Here is a 24,879-nt window from a genome sequence, read left to right on the forward strand (position 1 = left end):
TATAATGAAGTATGTGGTACCCGTACCAAGAGCTGCAGAATTTAAGACAGGTGGAGAGAGCAGAAGACGGGAGCATTTCAGAAAAGAGGTGAGACTTGTAATACTCTCTAAAGAATAAAAGTTGCATAAGAGAGAAAAAAAACAGAAGGCAAGTAAAGGGGAACAGGAGAGAAAGAGGGGCCGCAGGACTGGGCAGGGTATATCCCCCAGAGACCAGTGATCCACAGAAAGGCTCTGAGAAGCAGACACAGGAATCCGATGCATTGGGTGATGGTGGCAAGCCTAGAGTTTGCACCAAGCAGCGATAAGACTTCACTTCCCTGGGACCAGCCTGGTCCAAGCGAATGCCAATCCACACCTGGACCTGTGTCAGCCTCTCCACTGGTCCCTGGTCACTCTTGCCACCCTTAAAGTCCATCCTCTCAGGGCACATGAAGGTTCTTGTAAAACGTAAATCTGATCACGCCAATTCCATTCAGGCTTCCCGCTGGATGTGGAATTCAATCCAGACTCCCTACCACGGCCTCACTTCTGACTGCTTCTGGGGCCAGACTGCTCCTCGCTCGCCAGCTTCCTTTCTAGTTAGTGTTCAGGGAGTGCTGTAGTTCTGGGCCTTGCGCTCACTACTGCCTCAGACCTCTGAATCCTCATCCTGCAGGTCCCAACTCAAATGCCGCTTACTTGGCATAGCGTTCCTGCAGCACCTTGCCACCTGCCCACCTCCCCCACCCCCCCCCCGCCCCAGCTGCTCTGTTTCTTTCTTTTGTAAAACTGATGGCAATCTAGAACGATCTTTCAGAATTTAATTGATTAATGGTTTATTCTCTGCTTCTCCTGACAGACCATCATGAGAGACAAGGGGGGAAGAGGGGAGAGAAATTTTTAAAAAAATCTTTTAAAAAAAGTGTTTTTTTAAACTTCTTATTGAAGTAACAAATACACAACTCAAAATTTTCCACTTTAACCAACATTCAAGTGTACAATTTAGCAGTACTAACTTCATTCACCATATTGTGCTAACACCACCAACATCCATTGTCCCTACTTTTCCATCGCCTCAAACAGAAACTTTTCACCCATTAAGCAGTAACTTTCTTCTCACGCCATGCCCTATCTAGGCCTCTGGTATCCTATAAACCACTACCTGTCTCTGTGACGTCTGCATCTTTCAGATGTTTCATCTAAGTGAGATCATACAATGTTTGTCTTTTTGTGTCTAGCTTATTTCAATCAATGTGATGTCTTCAAGCTTCGTCCATGTTGTAGCAGTCCTATAGTTATGGTTTCCCAAACATCACATAAATGGAATAGGACAGAATGAGCCCTTTGTATCTACCTTCTTTCACTTAACATATTCCTGCCATTGTATTATCAGCGGTTTGTTCCTTTTTTATTGCTGAGCAGTATTTCACCATGGGGATGTCCCGTAATTCATGTATCAACTCACCAGGCAAGGGACATTTGGGCTGTTTATCGGTGATAATGAATTAAGCTATTATAAACATTCACATACAGGTCTTTGTATATTTTCATTTCTCTTGGATAAATACAGAGGAAAGGGATAGTATGGTAAATTTTGTTTACCTTCATAGGAACCTGCCAAACCGTTTTCCAAAGTGACTGTATCAGTCTGCATTCTCCAAAGTAATATATGAGTTCTAGTTGCTCCACATCCTTGTCAGCACTTGGTACTGTCAGTCATTTAAAATTTTAGCTACTCGAATAGGTGTGTAGTTGCAGTGCAATGTGGTTTTAGTGTGTACTTCCCAATGAGGCTGAAAATCCTTTTATATATTTATTTGTTATCTATCTCTTCTTTGGTGAACTGTCTGTTTAAATTGGTTGATCATTTTATTGGGTTTTTAAGAATCCTCTATACATTCGGATTCAAGTCCTTTGCAAATATTTTCTCCCACTCTTTGGCTTGTTTTTTCATCTTCTAAAGAGAAGTTTTAAATTTTGATGAACCATAATTTACATATTTCTTTTATGGTTTGTGCTTTTGTGTTTTATCTCAGAAATCTTTGTCTCATCCAAGGTCACAAAGATTTTCTCCTAATTTCTTCTAGAATTTTGATAGGTTTAGGTTTACATTTAGGTCTATGATCATTTTGAGTTCATTTTTATATACAGTGAGAGGTGTGGGTTAAGGTTCAATATTTTTAAAAGCTTTATTAAGATACATACAATAAAGTTCATTCATAATTCAATGGTTTTTAGCATGTTCACAGATATGTGCAACCATTGTCACAATTTTAGAACATCTCATCACTTCAAGAAGAAACCTCATATTTTTTAACTATTACCTTCTTCCCTGCCCGCTACCCCCAACCCACAACTGTCTCTATAGATTTCCCTAGTCTAGACTTTTATGAATGAAATCATATAGTATGTGGTCTTCTGTGACTGGCTTCTTGCACTAAGTATATATTTTTCAGGTTTCATCCATGTTGTGGCATGTGCCAGTACTTTATTCCTTTCCACAGCTGAATAATATTTCATGATGTGGACATACCATGTTTTATTTATCCATTTATCAGTTGATGGACATTGGGTTGTTTCCACTTTGGGGCTTATATCGAAAACGCTGCTGAAAATATTTGTGTACAAATTTCACTGTGTGTTTTCATTTTTCTCTAGGACTTCACGTATCTCTGGGGGTAGAATTGCTGGGCTATAATGTAACTCTATTTTCACTTGTCTGAGAAACTGCAAGACTGTTTTTGGAAGCAGCTGGACCATTAAACATCTCCACCTGCAGTGTATGAGTGTTCTGATTTCTTCACCTCCTCACCATCACTTGTCATCTGACTTTTTGATTCTAGTCATCCCAGTGCTTACTGGCCATATCTTTCTGGGGAGAAATGTCAATTAAAATCCTTTTCCCACATTTTAATTGGGTTGTTTTTTTTATTGTTGAGTTGTAGGTGTTTTATACATTCTAGATCCAAGTCCCTTATCAGATATCTGATGGTAAATATTTTCTTCCATTCTGTAGGCCATCTTTCAAGATGATAGTTTACCTTTTTTTTAAGAAGGTATCACAGAACGAATCCAGGACCTTGTACATGTGAAGCAGGTGCTCAACCACTGAGCTATATTCATGCTACCTGAAAGTTTACTTTTAAGCACCAAAGTTTTTAATTTTGCTGAAGTCCAAATTATCTATTTTTTCTTCTGTTCATGCTTTGGTGTCATATCTAAGAATCCATGATTAAATTTGAGATCATGAAGATTTACCCTTTTGTTTTCTTCTAAGACATGTATACTTTCAGATGTACATTTAAGCCTTTGATATGCTTTGAGATAATTTTTATATACGGTATGAGGTAAGAGTCCAGCTTCACTTTACACATAACAATCCAGTTGTCCCAGCACCACTTGTTAGGAAAAAATATTTTCTCCCCATTGAACCATCTAGGCACCTTTGTTGAAAATCAACTGGCTACAGATAAATGAGTTATTTTTCGATTTTCAATTGTATGCCAGTGATCTATGTCTATCTTCATGCCAGTACCACACTATCTTGATTGTTAGTGCTTTGCAGTAAGTTTTGAGATTGGGAAGTATGAGTCTTCATACTTTGTCCATTTTCAAGATTCTAAGACTATTCTGAGTCTCCTGATTCTGTCTAAATTTTAGATCATCTTGCCAATTTCTACAAAGAAGCCAGCTAGGATTCTGATAGAGAATGTGTTAAATCTGTAGAATAATTTAGGGAGTACTGTAGTATTAATAATATTAAGCCTGCCAATTCAGAAGCAATGTCTTTTCATTTATTCAGAACTTCTTTAATTTCTTTTAACAATTTTTAAGATCTATTTATTTATTTATTTCTCTCCTCTTCCCCCCCTCCATCCCGGTTATCTATTCTCTGTGTCTATTTGCTGAGTCTTCTTTGCCCACTTCTGTTGTCGGTGGCACAGGAATCTGTGTTTCTTTTCGTTGAGTCATCTTGTTGTGTCAGCTCTCCGTGTGGGCAGCGCCATTCCTGGGCAGGCTGCACTTTCTTTCGCGCTGGGCAGCTCTCCTTACGGGTGCACTCCTTGCACGTGGGGCTCCCCTACGCGGGGGACATCCCTACATGGCAGGTCACTCCTTGCGCGCATCAGCACTGTGCATGGGCCAGCTGCACACGGGTCAAGGAGGCCCAGGGTTTGAACCGCGGACCTTCCATGTGGTAGACGGACGCCCTAACCACTGGGCCAAGTCCGCTGCCTTAACAATGTTTATAGTTTTGAAAGTATACTTTTTTTTTTTTTTGCAGGGCACATTATTTTCACTTGAACATGGGAGGATAATGTCACACTTCCCTTTCCCCTTTTTAAGGGGAGTTTTTTTTTTTTTTTTAATCAGCAACCTCTTCTCCATGTATCCTGTGTATGTGCGCGCACACACACACACCATTTGGGAGGAGGGACTAGGCTGACCCAGTTATCTTACCTAGTAGTCTCTTGAAAAGGATTTTATAAAGGGGACAAAGGAGCCACACCAGGGAGAGGTTTCAAGCCATGAATGGAGGAGGCAGAGAAGAGTAGCGCTGGAGGCCAGGAGAGAGTGGAAAGCGCCACAGTTTCTTTGTTTTTTAAAATTTCTGTAATTTGGGAGAAGGTGGTGATTAATTTCCAAAATACACTTGAGAGAACCACCTTCCACCTAGCTCTGTTAGCCACAGCCCCTTAGTTTTTCAGACAATATTTAAGAGCCCTCATAAAGCCAGAAGTACTGATAACGCCGCAATGCATGTGGAAGCAGGGTTCATGGCACGCCCTTACAAGGATCTGTTCTCTCGTCTTTGCTCCTACCCGCACACTTGTCTTACAGCTCAGGGGTACGGTGGCTGTAGACACACATTAGGGGTAATTGAAAAAGGGAGATGAAGGGGAAGCCCAGGTACATGGGTGCAGCGAGGGGTGGGGATACCACCTCCACTTTCCTTTGTCTTTACTTTAAAAAATAAAAAAAAGGCAGGGGGTGTGACTGGAAGGGTAGGTAGAGAACAAACCCCGGAAGAGTAGGGCAGCTCCAGAAGTGGGTAGGAGCAGTCCCTGGAGAGGTCAGGCAGGAGGGAAGGTCAGGGCACTGCCTGCAGCACCAGAGTCTGTAGGAGCTTCTGTCTGCCAGGCTCACAGTCCACCTGTCCACGCTCACCCACAGCTTGATGGCTTCGTGGCCCAAAGCCTGCTTGAGGGAGTCTGTGATGAAGACGGCTTTAAGTGCTTCTAGTAATGCATCAGGGAGGTGAGCTCAGAGTACTTGACGTCACAGGCAACGGAGCCCAAGTCCCAGGACTCGAGGACGGAGTTGGCCTGGTGAAAGCGCTCAAGTGGGTCCTGCGTGTTGGAGAAGACGCTGCCCTGCAGGGCAGTCTCATGCTGGCGGTATTCAGCCTGAATTTGCAGTCTGATGTCACATATCTGCTTATCCTTAGGATCTGGTGTCAATGACTTCCAGAGTTTTCTCTGGCTCCCAAGTGTGGCTCTCCCTCTGGCTGGCTGCTTGCTGTACATAGGGAAGCGGGAAGCACTGCTTTGGGGGGTTGCAGGGGGGGGGGCAGGAAGAGCTTGGTTCTGGATCCCTGAGGGTTCTGGGGGTCACACAGCAAACTGATGTCTCCTCCAGATACCTGTCCACAAGATCAGATCACAGAGCCCACCTCCTCTTGAGGGTGACACAGGGCAGCAGGTCATGACGAGTGAAGAAGCACAGCAGCTGCAGCACCTGGTGAAAGTTACTCTCATCACAGTGGCCCTGGCACTCCAGCGCCAATAAGAAGTCACACCCATTTCGGTCATCAATGACATCAACGAAAAGGAAGGAAAGAATGCGCACATCTCTGTGTGGGAGGTGGGTGCCCGCGATGCCAAACACACAGCGCAGGCTCGACAGGCCCCTGTGCTGGGGGTTCAGGCGCACAGTGCTTTCCAGAATCCCTGAGCAGCAGCTGTAATCCCCACCGTACTGGAAGGACAGGGAATGAATACTGAGTCACTGTATCTGCCTAGCGTATGCCTGGCACAGTGGGTGCTTAGTAAGTATTTATTAAGTAAATATTTTTCAATAAATTTTAAGAAAATACCCTGAGCCTTGAGCTCTCTGCCCAATCCCAACAGATGCTGCCTAAGTCCAGATCCTACTAGAGAAAGAAATACTCTCACATCTCCAAAGTGAGAATATTACATGCAATGTTAGTGCTACATATTCAGCAAAAGCTGTTATTAGATATTACCTCAATTGTTTCTCCTGCTTCCAAAACACTGCTTTTAGTCCCTCGAGACCAGCCAACTTCCCTCCTTTATAAAAGCAGTTGTATTGAGATATATTCACATACCATACAGTCGATCCAAAGTGTATAATCAATTGCTTTTAGTACAATCACAGTGTTGTGCATTCATCACCACAAAAAAAATTTAGAACAATGTCATTACTCCAAAAAGAAACCCCCCCACACCCCTCTGCAGTCACCTCTCAATTCCTCTATCCTTCCCCAGTCCTACAGAAAGACTAATCTAATTCCATCTTTATAAATTGATTTATATTTACATTTTATATAAATTGAATGATACAATATGTAGTACTTTGTGTCTGGTTTCTTTCACTTAGAAGGTTTTTTCCCCTGATATTAACATCTTGTAACATTAATATACATTTGTTCAGTTTCAAAGAAAAAGTCTTATATATATGCAATATTACCCATATTCATATTTCACATGAGGTTTTAACTATGCTTTACAGTCCCGTGTTATATTTTTTAAGCTTTCCTTTAATAATATACATGACCTTAGACTTTCCCTTTCAACTACTGTCATACCCATATAATAGCACTGCTAGTTAAAAACACTATGCTGTGCTTTCTGTGTCAATCCTTTTGATGCTATTGTAAACAGAATTTTCTTAATTTCATTTTCAGGTTGTTCATTGCAAGAGTATACATTTCTGTATACTGATCTGGTATCCTGCAATGTTGTTGAGCTCATTGACTAGTTCTGATGGTATTTTAGTGGATTCCTTAGGATTTTCTATACACGTCAACTGCAAAGAGAGACAGTTTTATTTCTTCTTTTCTAATCTGGAAATTTTTGTCTAGCCTACTTATCCTGGCTAGAAGCCCCAGTACAAAGCTGAATAGAAGTGGTAAGAGCAAACAACCTTATCTTGTTCTTGATTCTAGGGGAAAGCATCCAGTCTATCACCACTAAGTATGATGTTAGCTAAGGGTTTTTCATATATGGCCTTTATCAGGTTGAGGGAGTTCCCTTTATTCCTAGTTTGGTGAATGTTTGATCATGAAAGAATATTGAGCTTTGTCAAAAGCATTTTCTATGTCTATTGAATGATTATGTGTTTTTTTGTTTTTTAATTCTATTCATATGCTATACTACATTAGTTGATTTTTGGATGTTAAGACAATCAAGCATTCCTGGGATTAAATCACATTTGGTCATGGTGTATTCTTAGTTGCTGGCTTTGGTTTGCTAGTTTTTAATTGTTTGTTTAGGACTTTTGCATCTGTATTCTTAAGAGATACTGGTCTGTAGTTTTCTTTTCTTGTGATGTCTTTGCCTGGTTTTGGTATCAGGGAAATAAAGGCCTCAGACTGAGTTAACATTTCTCTTCTGTTTTTTGTGAGAGTTTGAAAACAACCGAGATTAACAATTCTTTAAATTGTAGTAGAATTCAGAAGTGGAGCCATCTTGGGCTAGGTTTTTCTTCATGGGTAGGTTTTGATGACTTATTCAATCTCTTTGTTTTACTCTATTCAGATATTCTTTTTCTTCTTGGGTCATTTTTGGTAGTTTATTTCTTTCTAGTAATTTGTCCATTTCATCTAAGTTACCTAAATTATTGGCATAAACTAGTCATAGTATTCTCCTATGCCTCCTTCTGTTCTGCAAGGTCAGCAGCAATGACCTCTCTTTCATTTTTCATTACAGTAATTTGTTGTCTCTATTTTTTCCCATGGCCACTCTAGCTAAAGGTTTGTCAATTTTGTTGATCTTTCCAGAAGAACAACTTTTGTTTGGTTGATTTTCTCTATTATTTTTCAATTCCCCATTTCATTAGTTTCTGCTCTAATCTTTACAATCTCCATTCTTCTGCTTGCTTCAGATTTAGTTTGCTCTTCTGTTTCCAATTTCCTAAGGGGAAAGACTAAGTTATTGATTTGGCCCTTCTTTTTTAAGAGACATATACAGACATACGTTTCCCTCTAAGCACTGCTTTATCTGCATCCCATAAATTCTGGTATACTGTGGCTTCATTTTTATTCATCTCCAAGTATTTTCTAATTTCCTTTGTGATTTCTTTGGTTATCTAGGAGCTTGTTTTAAAATTTCTAAATATTTGTGAGTTTGCCTTTTTTTCTTTCTTTCTGCTATTGATTTCCAATTTCATTCTACTGCAGTTAGAACACATACTCTGTATTATTTCAATCCCTTTAAATTTATTAAGATTTGCTTTGGAGACATTCCAAGAGTGCTTGGTCTCAGTCTGCGTCTCTTGGCGTGAACCCCTATCTTTGTGTTAGGAATAAGCCAGGGCGGGGGTGATTGGGTCGCTGTGCTCTCAGCAGTGGTGTCCCCAAGGTAGAACCCCCACCCCTCTAGTGGGGGGTGGGTAGAAGGGAGTTCCGAGCTCTCGGCGATACTTACCTAGAATTACACCCTGGAGGAAGGTGGGAGCAGGGTGAAAAATGCCAATGCCCTGCCCATTCTGAAAAGGTACTGTAGCCCTCTCTCTAACTGGGAGAGGGAGCCCTGTGATCTTGGCTTCACTCACTTGGAGTAGGCTTCCCATCACACTGAGCTGATACCAGGGAGGGAGGGAATAGGCCACAGTTGAGGCACCACAGACTTTCACTCCTCTTTCCATGTTTAGTAGGTTTTCTTGAATAAAATGTTTCTTCATTTGATGTATGCTTGACCATTTTTAGAGACTTCAAATTTTTTTTTTTTTTTTTTTTTTTAGTAATTGTCAGTTACTCCTGTGTCATTACAGGAGAGTGGGTCCATAGAATGCCTCACATTGTAAAGCTGGAAGTGGAACTCCTACAATTGATATTTGTATATTAACTTTGTATCTTGTATCTTAAACACAGTTATTACTTCTCATAGCTACTTTGTAGATTTGTTTGGATTTTCTATGTAGACTATCACATCATCTATGAATAAAGAGATTTTTATTTCTTTCTTTCCTATATAGCTTTTATTTCTTTTGCTTGCCTATTGCAATGGTTAGGGCCTCCAGAACAACATAAACTCTCACCCAGTTCCTACAGAATAGCCCTTGCAACTTAGTCTGGCAGCTACACTTTCCTTTACCTTTTTCTCAGCTTTATTTCCTTTCTCTTTTCCTGCACAAATATTTTACACTTAGTTCAGCCAGGATATTTAAAAAATATTTATATATATATATTTTGTACCCCAATCTTTGTATTTTAGCTTACCATGTTCCTCTTGAATGTAGCACAGTCTAATTTATTTTTCACTTATCCAGAGTCTATTCATTTGTCAAGCTCTATAACCTCTCTCTCTAATCTTAATGCTCACTTCCTCTTGGTGCTAATTCTCACCTCCTGTCAGAATAGACTTCTCATTGTCTTGATAGTGTATATCACGCACTCCTGCATTAGTGTATTTACTTCTGTATTTCCCTCACCTGGCAGGTCATTTCTATTTCTCTATTATCCACCTGTCCACCCATCTATCATTTATCAACCATCTGCTATCTTCCAGGTGTCATGGCTCACATATAAACTCCATGACAGCAGGGATTTTTGTCTGTTTTGTTCCCTACTATATCTTAATATTTAAAATGGTATCCAGCACAAATGAGGCACTCAGCATATCTGTTACTAAATGACCCTAGGCACAGGGGGTAAAGAGATGGAAGACTCAATCCTTGCCTTGTTAGAACTCACAAATTAACAGAGAAGAGGTACAAAAAGACACACACTTTAGTAAAGAATATGCTGAGTATTAGGTCACAGATATGCATAAAGGTCAGTGAAAGCATCAAGATAAAACACCTGACATTACCTTATTGGCACATGGAAATATCTTTCACTTCCAGAGGAAGTAATGCTTGGCATGAAAATTATGAGGCCATGAAAGGCTAAATTTTGCACATCTGGCAGCGATGAGAGAAAGCACATAGTTAATCAATGTATAGCATCAAGGATGAATGAAAAGGGTGAACAGAGTGGGGGTGAGGCTGGAAGGACCAGAAGGACCAGACCCGGAAAGGCCTTGCATGACACAGGAAAGAATTAAAAACAAATATTCTGACTTAAGTATGTTTGGACCATAAAGGGTTTTATGCCAGAAACTAGTGTAACCGTTTAAGGAAGAACGACCTGGCAGCTGAGTGGAAGATGAACGGGAAGAGAGTTAGTAAAGTAAGGAAACCAGCTAGGCTGCTGTTGCAGTGACCCAGGACAATCTGATAATGGTCTGAAACAAAAGCAATGGTGTAGGTAGGGCACAGATTCTAGGATTATTTAGGAGATTGAAGAGACACAATTTTTTTAATGATCAGATAAAGGGGATAAGAGAAAAAGAGTCTGGCATGTCTTACCGGTACTTGGCTTTGGAATATAAACTAAGAAATATATCAGGATAAAGACAGGTTTGGCAAAGAAAACAATGACGTGGGCTATATACATAGGGAATTGGAGAGATGTTTACGGGGCAAAAGGAATTTCCAAAGGGTAATTAGATATGAGTCTAGACTCAGCAGAGAGCTCTGGGAGCTGGGATGGAGGTGGAGAACATAGTATATGCAGGAATAGAGTGAGATAAGAAGGAGCTTAAAGACACCAACAACCAAGGAGCAGATAGAGAAAGAAGGAACAGAAAAAAAGAGTTCAGAAAGCAGCACCAGGGAAACGGACTTTGGCCCAGTGGTTAGGGCGTCCGTCTACCATATGGGAGGTCCGCGGTTCAAACCCGGGCCTCCTTGACCCGTGTGGAGCTGGCCATGCGCAGCGCTGATGCGCGCAAGAAGTGCCGTGCCATGCAAGGGTGTCCCCCGCGTCCCCCACGCGCAAGGAGTGCGCCCGTGAGGAAAGCCGCCCAGCGTGAAAAGAAAGAGCAGCCTGCCCAGGAATGGCGCCGCCCACACTTCCCGTGCCGCTGACGACAACAGAAGCGGACAAAGAAACAAGATGCAGCAAATAGACACCAAGAACAGACAACCAGGGGAGGGGGGGGGGGAATTAAATAAATTAAAAAAAAATCTAAAAAAAAAAAAAAAAAAGAAAGCAGCACCAGAGGGCTTTTTCCTTACTCATCCCTGGGTTCTCAGCTTGAAGACCTCATTTCCTCTGACACGTTATCTTGACGTCCTGGGTTAGCTACTCCTCTTTTGTGCTCCCATGTTTCCTGAGCCTGTCCCTATTGCATAGGAACCATGTTACAATTGAAGCGTGTTTAACTAGTCCAAGCCTCATAAGAGACAGAGCTATCTAGGTCACTTCTATACCCCCAGTGTCCAGCACAGAGCCTGGCTTGTAGGCACAGTCAAAAAACACACTTGGTGAGTGAACTCTACCTTTGACATCGCTTAGTTTCTTTTCTACGCATATGTATAACTGATTCTAGGAGAATAAAGACTATGCCGTTTACCTCTTTGTAAACTTAGCAATGAGCAGACTATTCTGCATACACGATGCCATTGATAAATGTGTCCTGATGATGACAGTGTGAATGAGTGATTCACACAACCTAGTAGTGTCACTACCTACTTTTCACGAGTGCTTCTGCCTACCAACTTAATCAAGACAATGGAAGCAGATGCAAGTTTCACTTTCTGAGTCCCCTTACTTGAAAATAACTTGAATTTCTTCATGGTTGTCACCTAGTAAGTACTAAAACATTTTTATTTTAAAGCAAATTTTGAAAAAGATGAAAGTTCTATAAACAACTGCATTTTTCTAGTTTTAAGGCTCTAACAATGTACTTTCATTTATATGACTTTATTGATCTTATTGTGAGCCCCAGAATAACCTTATGAGATGAACAGGATAGGGACTATGACCCCATTTTACACAGGAGGAAGTGGTGGTGTGGAAAGGTTAAGTAAAGCCACCTGCCAAAGTTTAGAGGCAGTTGGATAACATTTTCCTCTAGCCCATGACGACCATAGGAAGAATATCTGAAGATTGAGATTTTTTTTTTATTATAGAACATTTGGAAAAATTGCTAATTAATTTTTTCCTGTCACCAAATTAAACTGGATTATACTGAATCGATTTTCTAAGAAGAAGACAAACTTCTCTGATATTTCCCTTTATTACATGACTTTGTGTTTGTAGATTCAACTTCTAAAGTGGGTTTACTCACCCTTCACTGATAAGTGATACATGAATTCTAAGGTGTGCTCTTTGCTGGAGGATAAAGGGAAGTTCTCAGTCCAATTTCCTCCATACAAAAATCATTTATAGTCATAATATATTTGCAAGAAATAACCAAACAAGTTAGTTGACCTTATTTATCTTTTCTAATTTATAGGAAAGCATAAAGGTATTAGGTACAGTTTTCAAAAAGCCATTTAAAGGGGTCTATCTACATTATAATATCTACCAACAAATTGATTTCAGACACCTCATACTTCCTATTTATGTGTTTTCCCCCCATCTCCAGGCATTTGGAATTTGTATGAAATATTCTTAAAAATAAGGAAATTCAGCAAACAACCTTATCATTTCATTACCTCCTTATATAGGGTGCATCATCCAAACTGGACAGTTTTGAGAATGAAAGAGGACACTACCAATAATTCTGCTGGGACACCGGGAATAAACCAAGAGTGTCCTGGTTTACTAGGATGTACTTTGCAGTCATAGTATGTGGCAGAGCACTTTCCCCATGTTATATCCTTTTATTTAAAAAAAAAATTTTGGGGGGGTGAGTGGGACCAGGGATTGAACCCAGGACCTCATCATGGGAAGCAGATACTCAACCACTGAGCTACATCTGCTCCCCTCCCTATATTACATCTTGATTTTATCCAGTACACATGTAACATGGATACCTTCTCTCCTTTTCCTGTCACTGTCTCAGTTTACTTACTGGATCAAGCTAGAGATGTATTCTTGTTCTACAGTGTCTGGACAAGGGTTTTCTCCTCCTCACTAGCTTCCAGGCCATACAATCTGAATTACTCTCAATGGGACCTGTTCTTTTGGTATTTTGTCTTTGGCTTGTACCAAGGGATGCCTTAGAAACCTGTTATTTGATTTTATCTCCAGGGGTGGCTGAGACATTCTTTTAACATTATCACTAAGTGCTCCCTATTCATTTTAGAAGTAAGAGGTAGAAGTTTGGTCTCTCCAAAGAGGTGCTGTCTTCTTATGGTTAAAGAGAATTTGAGATGCAGGTATATGGAGTTGTTAAGGAACTCAGGGAGGGTCTGGAGTGAAAAGAAGCAAGGCCAAATTCTGGTTTTGCCACTCACTTGTAATAACATCCTGGGCAAATTACATCTCTCTTGGAGCCTCCGGTTTCTTTTCCTGAATACTGGGGGAATTTAAGAGCATCTACCTCATGGTGCAAATTAAATATAAATAATTCATGTAATGCTTATCATTGTTATGTAACTCATGTCACCAGGAAACGTACAGAATGAAATTTATAGTTCAAACTTATTAACTATATGAATTCAATAAACTTTTCTTGTGATCTTACTGTTTATCTCATATTCTATCTTCCATAATCCTGACTTTCATTACACATTCCTATATTATTACAAGAATCTTCTGACATCTCAAATCCTTTCTGGAATAAAGACAAATTAAACAAGAAAAAAAAGCACTGTTTTCCATGTAATCTCTGTAACGCACTTGGCACCCACCTCTCCCACCAAGCTTCTCTTGAAGGGAGAACTGAGAACACAGACGACGGCCCCTCTAAACAGACACAGCTGCACCTGTGGGTCCCCACATGCAAAGGGCTCCTTGAGCATATTTCCCCAGGTCCTGAAAACATCACAGAACATCTCATCCAAGCAAGTTTCTTTCCTTAAGTATCACAATATAACTTTTACTCTTTAGAATATAATTTTGTTCACTTAAACAGTGATTTTCAAGATAAACTGCAGTAATCACTTGAAAAAGTTAATGAAATATACTGATTCCATAAATGTTTATAGTATGTCTTCAGAATGGAAAGAAACCAATTTGTCCACAAAGCTGAAATAGCTGTCATTGGCAAAAGACTTTTGGGTACTTTGTTTCCAGAATAACAAAGACAAGGACTCACACTTTACATACCAAATTGTTAAGTACATTGCATAGATTCAACAAGGCATATCACCCCAAATCAAAATGGTCATAAGTACCAAAAAGAAAATTTCAAAATAAACTGGCTATATTTATATGTAGCCAAAAACAGCTGTTGTGAGTATGAGAATTATCAAAGCTAAGGAATAAATGTTAATAGGTAGCCTTAAGACTTTGTACTATACCCTCATGGTCACCCACTTATCAAACATCTGGGCAGTAGGTAATATTACTTTATAATATTATAATATATATGCTCGGCAAGATGTAAGGATCTTCAGTCCAAAAAGTATGCCTCTCAAATGTGAGAAGATTTGTGCCCCTGACTCCTATTTAGTAAAATATATCATAGCTGGAAAAATAAGTTTGTGTCTATTTTCTTCAGGCCTATAATCTGCCCTCTGAAATATCAATTAAGGTTTGTTCCTATAAATAAGATCCTGTCTGGGGGCATCGTGCAAACAAAGGAAGAAGTTAGGAGTTTACCAAGAGTAAGTGACTGTCCTGCAGCCTCACTTCCTTCAAGAGGGGCACTGGCAGTACAAGCACCAAGGCCAGGACAGTCCCTTCTGGGCATCCTCATAGGCTTCGCTCTTCCAGAGTGGACAGACTGGACGACATCAGGCAAAGGAAGAGGAGCTCTGAGTAAAATGATGGGCTTTCATCTGATTACCAGGACAACCTGAATGATTCTACTTACCTCCTTCACACTGGCCCTGGTTGTAAAGGAATGTAGGATTTCACAGAGGAAAAATGCCCAGGCATAAATTCCAAATAACTGAGAACTTATCTGGGATCTGACTAGTGGCAAGAGCAGCATTTTGCTTCCGAGATGTGTTATAGGGTTTATAGTCTTACGTCTCAAGATAAACAACCTTACACAAATAAAAGTAGTTCTGACAGTTTCTAAACATAAACCCGATACCTAGCTTTGTTTATTCTTTAAAAAAGGTAAGAAAATGAGGTTTTCACCTTATATATTTTCATTTGGCTCTGTAAAAATTATTCTTTTTAATATAATGATATTTTAAATTCATGACCAATTGAACGCTTAAAATGTCAATATTAAAAATCACTTTTTGCATAGACTTATGTGATTGTATCTCCATTTGTTTATCATTTTACTTAATTTAATATATAGATTAGCTGATCCACAAGTGTTATCCCTAACCAATTTTCAGCTCCATGAGGATACTGCCTAGAAATATGGCAGGGAATTCACTGATTAGAATAAGTATAAATCATTTGGTCTTTTTTATTCTTTCAGACTTGTGACAGACATTAGATTAAAAAAATATTTTAAAATGCTGATTTAGAGGTCTTCAGGAAGTAAAATGCTTAATTATTAACCATGAGTTAAAATATTTATATGCCTTTTAGTTCTACTTAATTGAATTTTGTGGAAAGAAGAGTAATGGAGGCATGTACCAGCAATTTCAGTTTATCTGAAAAAAATAAGTTTTCAGACATATCTTTCTTTCGAGACCCTACGTGAATTTGTCTTAGTCATTTGTGTTATGGAATGCTTTCATCGTCAGTCACTACCAATGAAACAAGACTATGCCTTGAAATTGAATTTAATAAGGAACTCCTACGTTGAAACTGCAAATCTTAGATCCATCTTAAGGCTTTGTAGTACATTCTGGTTAGAGGTGAAAAGTACTGTGTGTGCACACATATTTGTCCCTTTGAGGTATGTTACTTTAACGTCTGAACTCAAGGTAAGAGACTGGGAAAGCATTCAGGGCAAGCAAGCAAATGAATGTTCTATAATGTGGAAGAGATTTATATTCATTATTTTACCTGATCTGTCCGCGAACCAGAGGTCTGTTCTTTGTCCTATTCATGTTTGAATCAAATGGCACCTCGAAAAACTGTAAAAAGTTGGAAAAAAGGCAGAAAACATTAATTATAACATCAGCAACTCTTCAAGCTGCTTTAGCATTGCACATTTTTCCACAGCAAACTTCATTTTAATTTTGACAGAATGAATTAATAATCTTGGCATTCACTGAAGGAAAACTCTCTGGGTGAGACACATTAAAAACTATATACATAATTGTTTAAAGGATTTCTTTATTCAATTAACATTGTTTAGCCAGTATTTCCCAAATTTATCTGATTGTGAAAACTTTTTCCAAGAAAAATGTATTTAACTAATTTTAGAAATACCTGGTCTAAGTGATAGAGATTAGTTTCTACTCAGGTCTATATGGACCACAGCCCACTGTTCAATGCTTCGCACTCAGTAGGTCATCTTCCATAAATGTTAGGGGAAAAATAAACACTAGTGCTAAAAATGACACAACCTAGAAATACGTAAAGTAACATTTTCTTTATTTTATTGTACTTTAAAAAATAACCTAGGGGAGCAGGTGTAGCTCAGTACATGCTTCCCATGGTACAAGGTCCCCAGTTCAATTCCCGGTGCCTCCTAAAAAAAAATTAATAATAATAATCTAGTACTAATCCCTAATAAGTAAACATTAAAAATGAAAGAAAATATTATCCTGAACTATCTGGGAAATTTAAATAGATTTCTTACAAGCTAAGACATCTGGTAAGCTGTGTTCCTCTTAATTTTCTAAAAAACTTTGATGTATACTTTCCTTCCCTATGTCCTATTCTACAAGGCTGTCTTACTTTTTTACAATATTTTAATACTCTAACCACAATGGTATCTTCTGATATCCCTTTTTCTCTCTTTCCTCTCAGCTTACTGCATTCACTTTACTCACAACACTCTGGGTAGAGTTATCAAGAGTGAGGACTCCCTGCCATTTACAGCAAATAGCCCCTCACAGCCAGGCTCTAATGATGACACAATTATCCATTTAGCTGAAGGCCACGGATCTGGTCTCCTCAGGGCTCTGAAATAAAGCCAACACACCAACGATAACCACCTCCATTCCCTCCACTTTAAGAGGGCCTCCATTCTATATACTAACTCAGGGAATAAGACTTCTCCTTATGGCCACTGACCTTTATTCAGGATGGCCTATGCAGTAAATTAGCTTGTTACATGCACTGTGAAGGGAAGTGGAGGCCGAGCCTGGGCTTTCAGAACTTCTCCGGAGCAACTGCAACACAACAGTGTGGCTGTAGTCAGAATAAGAAACTACACATTGATGAACCTGCTCTACCGGATCCCATGACTATGAGAAAGGTCCCCCGGGGTAGGGGATGGCAGTGATAATTTTCCTGGTAGCCTTAAGGAATTGGCTCCTGGTGCAAGCAGCGGTGGCCATTGCCTGGCTAAACTGTTCCTCCGAGCCCTTCTTGCCACCAAAGTGGGCTGATCCTGGAGAAAATGGTTAGAACAGGTAGAAGAGGGAGTCAACAAACATGTTATCTATGACTGTCCTCTAAAAAAAAGTCACATCAGTCATAGAGAGTTACATTATTTTTATTTTTAAAGAGTATTTCAGCTTATGGATATACCACAAAACCAATTCCATACAGATGTATATGTTCAGGTTATTTTTCATCTTTCTTTATTAGAAATATCTCTAAAAATGTGTCTGAATGTGTGATTATCCCTATAGGTTAAATCCCTTGAATAATCCCTTCCCTTAAAATATAATACTCCCTTGACTTGAAAACACTAAATAGTGGGTCTCCTAACACCACACCCGCCAGCCTGCCATCTGTTTTTGTATGGCTCATAAGCTAATAATGGTTTTTATATATTTTATTTAATGTTTGGAAAAACAATCAAAATATGAACAGTATTTTGTGCCATATGAAAATTATATGAAACTCAAATTTCAGTATCCATTAAATGACATTTTATTGGAATTTCAGCCATATTCATTTGTTTACATATTGCTTTCACATCACAATGGCAGAGTATAGTTGCAACAGAGACTGTATAAGCTGCAGAACCTAAAATATTTCCTATCTGGCCTGTTAGAGTAAAAGGTTGCTGGCCCGGGGCTAATGGAAAGACTGAGACAGAAAACCCCAGATATTTATAATAACGTGTCTCGTACAATGAAAGAGATGCTTGCCAAGGATTATGAGAGCCCGGAGAATGGGCTCCAAACCCAGCTGGGAAGGCAGAGAGGAAGTGGAGGGAAAACTGCCTTCAAGTATTCTTAGGCTGAGGCTTAAAGACTGAGCAAGAGTTAGATTGGATAAGGGGATAAGGGCAGAGTACTCTAGACACAAGGCAAGCATAAGTGAAGAAAAGCATGGAGGCAGAAATCTCATGATGTGTTTGGAGAGCTACAAGTTCAGCCTAGCACAGCAGTTCAGAGCCCAGGCTTTGTAAGTTAGTGGGAGATGTGGGTTAAATGTCAAATTTAGCACTTATTAGCAAGCTGAGCAACCTTGTCTGAATCCCTGTTTCCTCATCTGTAAAATGAATATACTAATATATAACTTTTGAAGTTGATGTAAGGATTGATTAACATAATGCTTAGCATAGAGAGCTCCATCACTTGTAATTTAATTGCTATTAGGGTTAGTGTTGCAGGATGGGCTAGCAATGAAGTTCTAGAAGTAGTTAGAAGCTGATCATAGACAGGTGGACATGCTGTGCTAAGAAGCCATGGTTCTATTGTGTATGAAACATATTTTGGATACAGCACCATTACTGTCAGGTATGGTTTTGACAGATGAGATTGTAATGGCCCCAGGGAGAGATGACAATGGCCTGGACAAGGGCTATGGTCGTCACAGTGAAGAGGAAATATTTATAAGTCAAATGAACATCTTCGCATGGCCCCTAATACAATGAGCCTTGCCTGTGGTTTAGACCCCAACCCTCTGCGTTCGCTCTTCTATCTTTAAATAACAGCTGTGTATGCCACCTTGACTTCCTCCTGAGTTGCAGTTATGCAATGTCACTTGATTGCTGGCTATTTTCCTTTGGAGGTTTTACACAATTGTGAACTCAGTGCATCCCAAACTGGACTCAACATCTTTCCATGAAAATCAGTAACTATTCCAGTTCTTATTATTTTGTCAGGAATGCAATTTTTCTCTTATAACTTATGGCAAAATCTTTAGACTCATCTTTGATTCCTTCTACTCATTAGCTAAATATATTCAAGTCAACACAAAGCCCTCATAATTTGGACCTCATTATTTATTTCAAATCTACCCTTCCTGTTTCCCTCTACTATTGCCACTATAAGGAGTCATAATAAAACCACTTGCTGAAAAACATTTAATGATCTCACAGCCTTGGACTTCATAAAATCCAAAACTCTTCACAAGTTATGTTGTTCAAGACTCACCCCTGATCTAGTCTCATCTTTATTTCCAACTTTATCACTTACTCTATTTCTTCACCCTGATCATATGCCTCACTGTCTTATGAACAGCAAACTACCCATGGGATTTGGACACTCAGTCACAGTTTCTTACTCGGTGAGGCTGGTGAAAATATTTTTTGGTCTGGAGCCCTAGTTTTCTCAGTAGCAAATGAGAATAATTCCTCTACTTAATATGAAGATTAAAAAAAAACACAAAAACCCAAGATATTGTACAATGATGCACTGTACCACAATATGCAAAGAGCTGTTCTCCTCTCACCTATACTTGCACCCTCTGAATACAGCGCCTTTCCCCAAATCATAATCTAACAAATTTGACCCTTTCTTCAAGACTCAGTCCAAATTCACCTACACAAACTGAAGCCAGACCTTAGTTAATATGATCCTTTCTTCTTCTCAGTCCCCAAGGCTCCTGTCTGAATCTCCTGGAAGTGTGCAGTGGAACCTTATGTGAATCTGAAATAGTACAAATCTTCTTAAAAAACATTTGTCGAGAGTTACATTATTTAAAAGGTAACAAATCAAGAGAATATATCACTTGATACATTACATTACAGCATGGTACTGTCACTTTAGTTGATAAATAAAAATACAAATTACCCATTGTTAGAGCCAATCTTTTTTTTTCTTTCAACAATTTCATTGAGGTACAGTTGATATGCAACGCCCTACACATTTAAACTGTACACTTACTTAAAATGTACATTGGTATATATCCATGAAACTATCACTACAATCAAGATATTGAACATATCCATCACTCCCAAAAGTTTTGTTGTGTCCCAATGAAATCCCTCTCTCCCATCCCTCCTCACCACCTCCCCCTGCTTTGCATCCAGGCAACCACTGAACTACTTTCTGTCCCTACAGATTACTTGAATTTTCTAGATTTAAAATAAATGGAATCATACTGTATATAAACTTTTTGTCAAGATTTTTTCACTCAGCATAATTATTTTGATTTACCATATTGCTGAGTATATTAATTGCTCATTTCATTTTTATTGCTGAGTAATAATCCATTATATGGAAACATCACAATTCATATATCCATTCACTCACTGGTTGATGGACATGTGGATTGCTTCCGGTTTTGGACTATTACAAAAAAACATGCTATGCGCATTTTTGTGGACATATGCTTTTATTTCTTAAAGGTAAATACACATGAGTAAATCATATAGTAAATATATGTTTAACTATTTAAGAAACTGCCCAACTATGTTCCAATGGTTGTGCCATTTTACATTCCCACCAGCAGTGTATGAGAGTTTCAATTCCAGACCTTCGAGAATCGTACTGGTTCATCTTATGAGGCAAGGAACTGCAACTATCCAAGGTGTTTACCAAGGACAAATGAATACAGTCCACCCAGCGGAAGAACGTTGTTATAAACACTGCACCCTGTGGTGGCCTGCAGAAACATGGAATGTAATAGTTAAGGGTATTTCTTCCTTATTGTGCTATAAATATATTTGTATTTATATTAATCACCTTTTTTCCTCTCTCACTCTCCTACCATTTAACATAAGATGTTAACAACATTCAACCTTATATATCAGTATTTTAGCTACACAATATCAAGGGGACTGTGACTCAACTTGAAGAGAAATGAACATCACCCAAAGATGAATGGAGGGACTTATTATATCCTCTTTTGGGGAGAAGGTTAGTGAATTTTTTGTTGTAAAAGGGATAGTTTCCATCATGTTTGGCATAAATATGATTTTGCTATTGTCTTATTTGGAAGTTAAGGGTGCCTGAAATTTGTATCTGAGTGCCAAGCTGACAAGAGGCCAAATGTGATGCTTTCTGTTGTGTTGATTTAGCTAAGCTGGAACTACAATGCCCAGAATTCCCTTTCCTGCACAGTTGTAGGTTAGGGATAGCCACAAGAGAAATCTGCATGAGATGCTCAAGATGGAACTAAAGCAGCAGCCATGTTTGCATTTAGTAAACTGGTGTATGGTCAGGTACTTGTGCAGCTCACACACAAGAGAGGATCTGTTGGCTTGCCTTGTTGGCCTGAGGTGGCACTGGGCCTGCAGATTTTCCACCTCCTGCCAGATCTTCTTGGATTGCAGCAGCTCCCAGAACTCTTCCAGCTTCTCATAACCTTGGGCCAAGTTGTGTACAGCTTGATGGTGAGGAATGCCAGCTCTTCCACAGGTCACCCGTATCATCAAAGGGGGACTAGGAAGTGGCAAGAGACAGGCATGTGGTCTAGTCTGTTCCTTAGAGTGTCAGTGCAACCTCATGGATTCCAGGTTGATCTTGCTCTCCTGTACTTTTCAGACTGACAGCTCTGCTAACTTCAGGCCCAGCACCAGATACAGGGGCAAGAGACTTCCACAGACTGCTTAACTCCCAGAATCACATAAGATCTAATCCCTCAATACCCACCTTATGTCATTCACAGTGGTTCTGAAAAGTCTGATCAAAGCCCGACTGATAAAGGCTGCTTCTCTATTACTTTCAACAGTGCCAACATTTTCAATATGTACACTTTATCTAATGATCTAAATGGCAGGTTTCCTGAGACAGGTGAATTTATAATTTGTAATGCTAGAGAGACACAGAATACAATAATATTGCTCTCTTTAAATAATTTATTAAATGAACACATCAGTGAAAATAAACACATATATTTGCAGACTTATACTTTGCATAGAATGTATAAATTCACTTAAAGTTGAACACTCATTTAAACATGATATCTAATTTATGTGTTACCTTCTTTGCCTTTAAGCAAAGTAACTTCTTCACTGAATTAGTTGAAGTTACAAGTAATTAGAATGTTCTGTCTCCAATATTCAAACACATTCTATAGGTAATTAAAATAATCTCTCCTTCATGACCTGAATGAATTACGGACTATTAGTTTATAGTTTCATAGGGCTACTGAGGATTTCAATTATAAATCATGTTATCTAAATGTATGTAAAATTTTGTACATTATAACAGAAACTCTTGTATAAGCAGCTATCTTGGCACTTCTCAAGTCTGTGTGTATGTGTATGTGTGTTTAATTCAGTAATTCTAATGAATCATTTCATCTAGATGAAAAAGGGTATTATCCTCTCTAAATTTCTGGCAAGTCAGCCATCCAAATATGGGAACAGAGGTACCAAATGGAGCAACTGAACTCCAGGGTGCCATAACTTGGCAGCAGCTTTAGACTCCCATGAATGTTTAAATTTATCAGGACAAGCAACATCTGGGTAGAAATACCATGCTAACCAAGACTTATGGTTCATTTCAGTGAGGGCTTGACAATTCTTCCTGGCATCAAGAGATCAGCGCTCATTATGCTACTTTATTCTGTTTATTATGCATTTTCTATAATGGTTTTCAGTTAGGTTTACGCTTTGGTTTAGATATTTAAACCACATTTCCAAAACAAAAAGCATCTAGGAATTTCTCATAAATGAGAAATTCACACAATTCCACAGCTATTTTAGTCTACTCACAATTTTTTCCTATGCTTTCTAGTAATTTTTTCACAATGTTATCATTTCACTTGGCTCCAACTACTTCAGAAGCAGCAAAGTAAACTTCTGCAACTTGTGTTGAAATAAAAAAGACAAATGCAGTATTATTAATCCTTAGAATATACTGTTTTATTGGAATGTAATTAACACCACTGAATTGTATAATTGAAAGTAGATAAAATGGGAAATTTTAGTTTGTATATGTTACCAGAATAAAAATTAAAAAAACAACAACACACCATACAACTTTACCACACAAAGAGTGAACTCTAGCATAAACTATTAACTGTATAGTTAATAGTATATTTATAAAAATATTGTTTCATCATTTGTAACAAAGATATCACACTAATAAAAAATGTTAACAATGGTGAAAACTGGTAGTGGCGGAACAGTATATGAGAACTCTTACATTCTGTATGATTTTGCTGTAAACCTACAATTGCTCTGATTAACACACACATACACAAGTTTGCCCTCTTTTTCATATGTCCTCATTGTCTGGAATAATATCAAAAGTAAAATGTTATTGTGAACACAATTTGGACAGCTGCCCAGGTCACACCGATTCTCCCAGGAGCCATACTTGAGCTTTACCTGCCTGCTTTTAGTAGAATGCTCCGTTCACTGAGTCTCAGAGGCCATATAACTCAGCACCTTACCCCATTCCTAGATAGAGTAAGTAGGTCAAGGAATGGGTATTTGAATCAAACAGGGTCAACTGAGTCTTCCCCTGGGATTTACAAATGAAAGCTCCAGAACACGTCCGCCTTTTTCTCAGGTTGCCTGTGGCTGTGGAAGGGAATGCAATGGGAGTAGGGGAGAAGCCTTCAGCAAACAACTTGTTTCCAAACTAGGCTAAATGTTCATAGGACGTTTTCTCAGTGTGTTTTCCTCATAAAAATCCACCAATTTCTTGGAACTCTTCTCATTTTAAACTTTTTTCTTTTTTATTCGGGTTCATTACCTCGCCATTACTTCTTCATAATTCTTGCCCTCCAGCAATTCTGTGATCTGTTACAGGATCTTGGATTTGCAAATGGTAGAAACACAACTCAAGCCAGCTAAAAAGGGAAAGGGGGCTTTGTTAGCTCTCCCAACAGGCTTGCACTTGCCTTAAGGAATGAGCAGACAAATGATACTAGCAGGATTTGAACTCTTCATCTCTTGAACCTACATGGCATTTTCCCTCATGGAGGGTCTCTCCATGAAGCAGGCCAAATGGCACTGGCAGCCCAAACCTCTGAGCCTCCTAGCAACCCCAGCAGAAACTGTACTTCTTGTTAGTGCCAAGACAAAAGTCCTGAGCCAGCAGGGCTATGAATCATCATGGGCAGGGGATGAGGCGACTTTCTTGTGAGTAAGGGGAGGAAACTGATGGAGAAATGTAATGACATAGTATCCCACTCAAACCACACAGAGTATTTTCTCTATTGGAAAGAAAGTGGGGAGAGGTTGGGCAGACATTCAGTCAAATTATTTATAAATCACAACAAAGCTAACAAGCCCAAATCATTTCATGTCTCATGTCATGACTATATAATTAGTTGCCTGTGGTAGAAAAGGGTAGTCTTAGTGTGTGTGTATATATATATATATATATATATATATATATATATAGTCAAATATAAACATAACAAAAAATTTATATCATATAATATATGCCAACCCTTGCCTCATAATCAATTTGGTACTCAATTTAAAAGATAAATTTAACAGAATAATAAGTGGATCATTTTTCCTCCTCATAGTTAAATACTGAAGATATAGGACACTATTCTACCAATGGATAAATATCTACTAAATGCTTAGCATGAGATCTGTGCTT

At 38.9% G+C, this 24,879-nt stretch overlaps 1 protein-coding gene and 1 pseudogene across 1 annotated transcript in view; both read right to left on the reverse strand.

Annotated features, from left to right (window-relative positions):
* Positions 1 to 24,879, reverse strand: part of COX10 (cytochrome c oxidase assembly factor heme A:farnesyltransferase COX10) — a 146,224-nt gene that overhangs the window by 31,533 nt on the left and 89,812 nt on the right. The window contains exon 5 of the mRNA XM_004469025.4: positions 16,082 to 16,152. Coding sequence (XP_004469082.1) covers positions 16,082 to 16,152 — 71 coding nt within the window. The remainder of the gene's footprint in view (positions 1 to 16,081; positions 16,153 to 24,879) is intronic.
* Positions 1,635 to 5,988, reverse strand: LOC139437127 (death effector domain-containing protein pseudogene; annotated as a pseudogene).

Source organism: Dasypus novemcinctus, chromosome 21 (genome assembly GCF_030445035.2).
Source record: "Dasypus novemcinctus isolate mDasNov1 chromosome 21, mDasNov1.1.hap2, whole genome shotgun sequence".
NCBI lineage: Eukaryota > Metazoa > Chordata > Mammalia > Cingulata > Dasypodidae > Dasypus > Dasypus novemcinctus.